The 2,435-nt window shown below is 41.9% G+C and overlaps 1 protein-coding gene and 1 long non-coding RNA gene across 2 annotated transcripts; both read left to right on the top strand.

Moving 5' to 3' along the window:
- The first annotated feature begins 620 nt into the window (after positions 1-620).
- Positions 621-969, top strand: LOC121842101. The gene is made up of 2 exons (XR_006080931.1): positions 621-681; positions 862-969. It is a non-coding gene; the product is annotated as an uncharacterized LOC121842101 (long non-coding RNA).
- A 296-nt stretch (positions 970-1,265) lies between these two features.
- LOC121842100 (stonustoxin subunit beta-like) lies at positions 1,266-1,931 on the top strand (the record flags this gene model as incomplete). The annotated part of the gene is made up of 1 exon (XM_042312218.1): positions 1,266-1,931. A coding segment is annotated over one exon (558 nt), but the record flags the coding sequence as incomplete, so codon positions are not given.
- Between the last annotated feature and the right edge of the window lie 504 nt (positions 1,932-2,435).

Here is a 2,435-nt window from a genome sequence, read left to right on the forward strand (position 1 = left end):
AGAAACATTTAAAATGTTAGCTTCACTGTCTAAATAGATATGGTGAGGACTGTATACTCAATACTATCTAAATCTGATACCTCACTGTCTAAATAGATATGGTGTGGACTGTATACTCAATACAATCTAAATCTGATACCTCACTGTCTAAATAGATATGGTGTGGACTGTATACTCAATACAATCTAAATCTGATACCTCACTGTCTAAATAGATATGGTGTGGACTGTATACTCAATACAATCTAAATCTGATACCTCACTGTCTGTCTTTTGACTGATACTGCTTTTTAAACTGGTCAGTCTAATCAAATATTTGTAATACGCATTTTCTAAAAGCAAATACTTTAATATTTTGTCATTTCAAATAGTGATATATTAATTTATGAATAGATATGGCAGGTTTCAGGACACTGATATATCTGAATATGTTGAACAAAATTTGCTCCCACTATTTTCAACACCAAAGAATATCAGTGTGGTTTTAATATGATTTGACTCTTTGCAGGCTGTCAGGCTGTCTAGTCACAGAGGAAGGCTGTACTTCTCTGGTCTCAGCTCTGAGGTCAAACCCCTCACACCTGAGAAAGCTGGACCTGAGCTACAATCACCCAGGAGACTCAGGAGTCAGACTGCTCTCTGCTGGACTGGAGGATCCACACTGCAGACTGGAGAAACTCAAGTATGTTGAGGGTTTATGTCAATGTTCATATCAGACATGTTTGACTTATCAGGCTAGTTAAGACAAACACTACTTTCACCACTCGGGCAAAGTTGTGTGTGTGTGTGTGTGTGTGTGTGTCTGTGTGTGAGTTCACTTGTATCCATCAATGACTGTCTGTTCTTCTGCTTACCGCTACAGTGTGGAACATGGTGGAGAGAACAGAATGAAACCTGGGCTTAGAAAATGTGAGTGTTGACTGCTGTGAAGAATATGACTAAGAATAAGTCTTAATTCAAGTTAAGTCAATGTCAAAGACCACCATCATTACTTACTTGGTCATATTAAATATCAGCTGTAGTTCTACAGAAGCAGAAATCAGGGAAACAGAAGTTTACAAAGAGTTGCTTTGACAATGTGTGTGTGTGTGTGTGTAATTAATGGGAATAAGTGTGTTTTATATTACCATACAGTATAACATATGATCATTCAACAAGTCTCAAGTTACCTTAACTTCTCCTTTTGATACCTAGAAACATCGACATTAAATGAATTAGTGAAAAGTGAGTTAACATTCTAATGTGAATGATGATGATTTCTAATATTGTGTCTGGATTCATCCGTCAGATGTCTGTGATCTCACACTGGACCCAAACACAGTAAACAGACTCTTCTCTCTGTCTGAGGAGAACAGAAAGGTGACATGTGGGAGAGAGGAGCAGCCGTATCCTGATCACCCAGAGAGATTTGAGGACTGTAGACAGGTGCTGTGTAGAGAGGGTCTGACTGGGCGCTGTTACTGGGAGGCAGAGTGGAGTGGTGAACAGGCTGATACAGGAGTGACATATAAAGGAATCAGCAGGAGAGGAAGGCTTAAGGACTGTGTGATTGGATACAATGACATATCCTGGAGTATGTTATGCTCTGACAACAGCTACACTGCCTGTCACAATAATATAAGGACTACCATAGACGTCCCCTCCTCCAGCTCCCACAGAGTAGGAGTGTATTTGGACTGGCCAGCCGGCACTCTGTCCTTCTATAGAGCCTCCTCTGACACACTGACCCACCTGATCACATTCACCTCCACATTCACTGAGCCCCTCTATCCAGGGTTTTGGGTTGATTTTGAGTCCTCAGTGTCCCTGGAAATAGTAACCTGACACACACACACACACACACACACTGACACACACACACACACACCTACACACACAGGACACACAGGGCACACACACACGCACTGGACACACACACACACAGAACACACACACACACGCACTGGACACACACACACACACACAGAACACACACACACACACACACACACACTGGACACATTCACACACACACACACGCTGGACACGCTGGACACACACACACACAGAACACACACACACACAGACACACACACACACACAGAACACACACACACAGAACACACACACACAGAACACACACACACAGAACACACACACACAGAACACACACACACAGAACACACACACACAGAACACACACACACTGGACACACGCTTTGACAGGTTTTGCTTATAATCATAATCTGAGGTAGCAACTGCGTCAGATCTACAAGTCAATGAGCTAGACCTGTCCATTTGGTTTGCAACTCAGTGAACCTGATGAAACTGTGAACTATTTTATTCCTGTGTTAAGCTTTCGATTATCATATATTCCTGGCCACGATGAAACATGATGAAACAGATGGACAATCTTTTCCAAAATCATGAACAATTACATTGCTGGGCACTTCTATC

The sequence above is a fragment of the Oncorhynchus tshawytscha genome, unplaced genomic scaffold (genome assembly GCF_018296145.1).
Source record: "Oncorhynchus tshawytscha isolate Ot180627B unplaced genomic scaffold, Otsh_v2.0 Un_contig_15599_pilon_pilon, whole genome shotgun sequence".
NCBI lineage: Eukaryota > Metazoa > Chordata > Actinopteri > Salmoniformes > Salmonidae > Oncorhynchus > Oncorhynchus tshawytscha.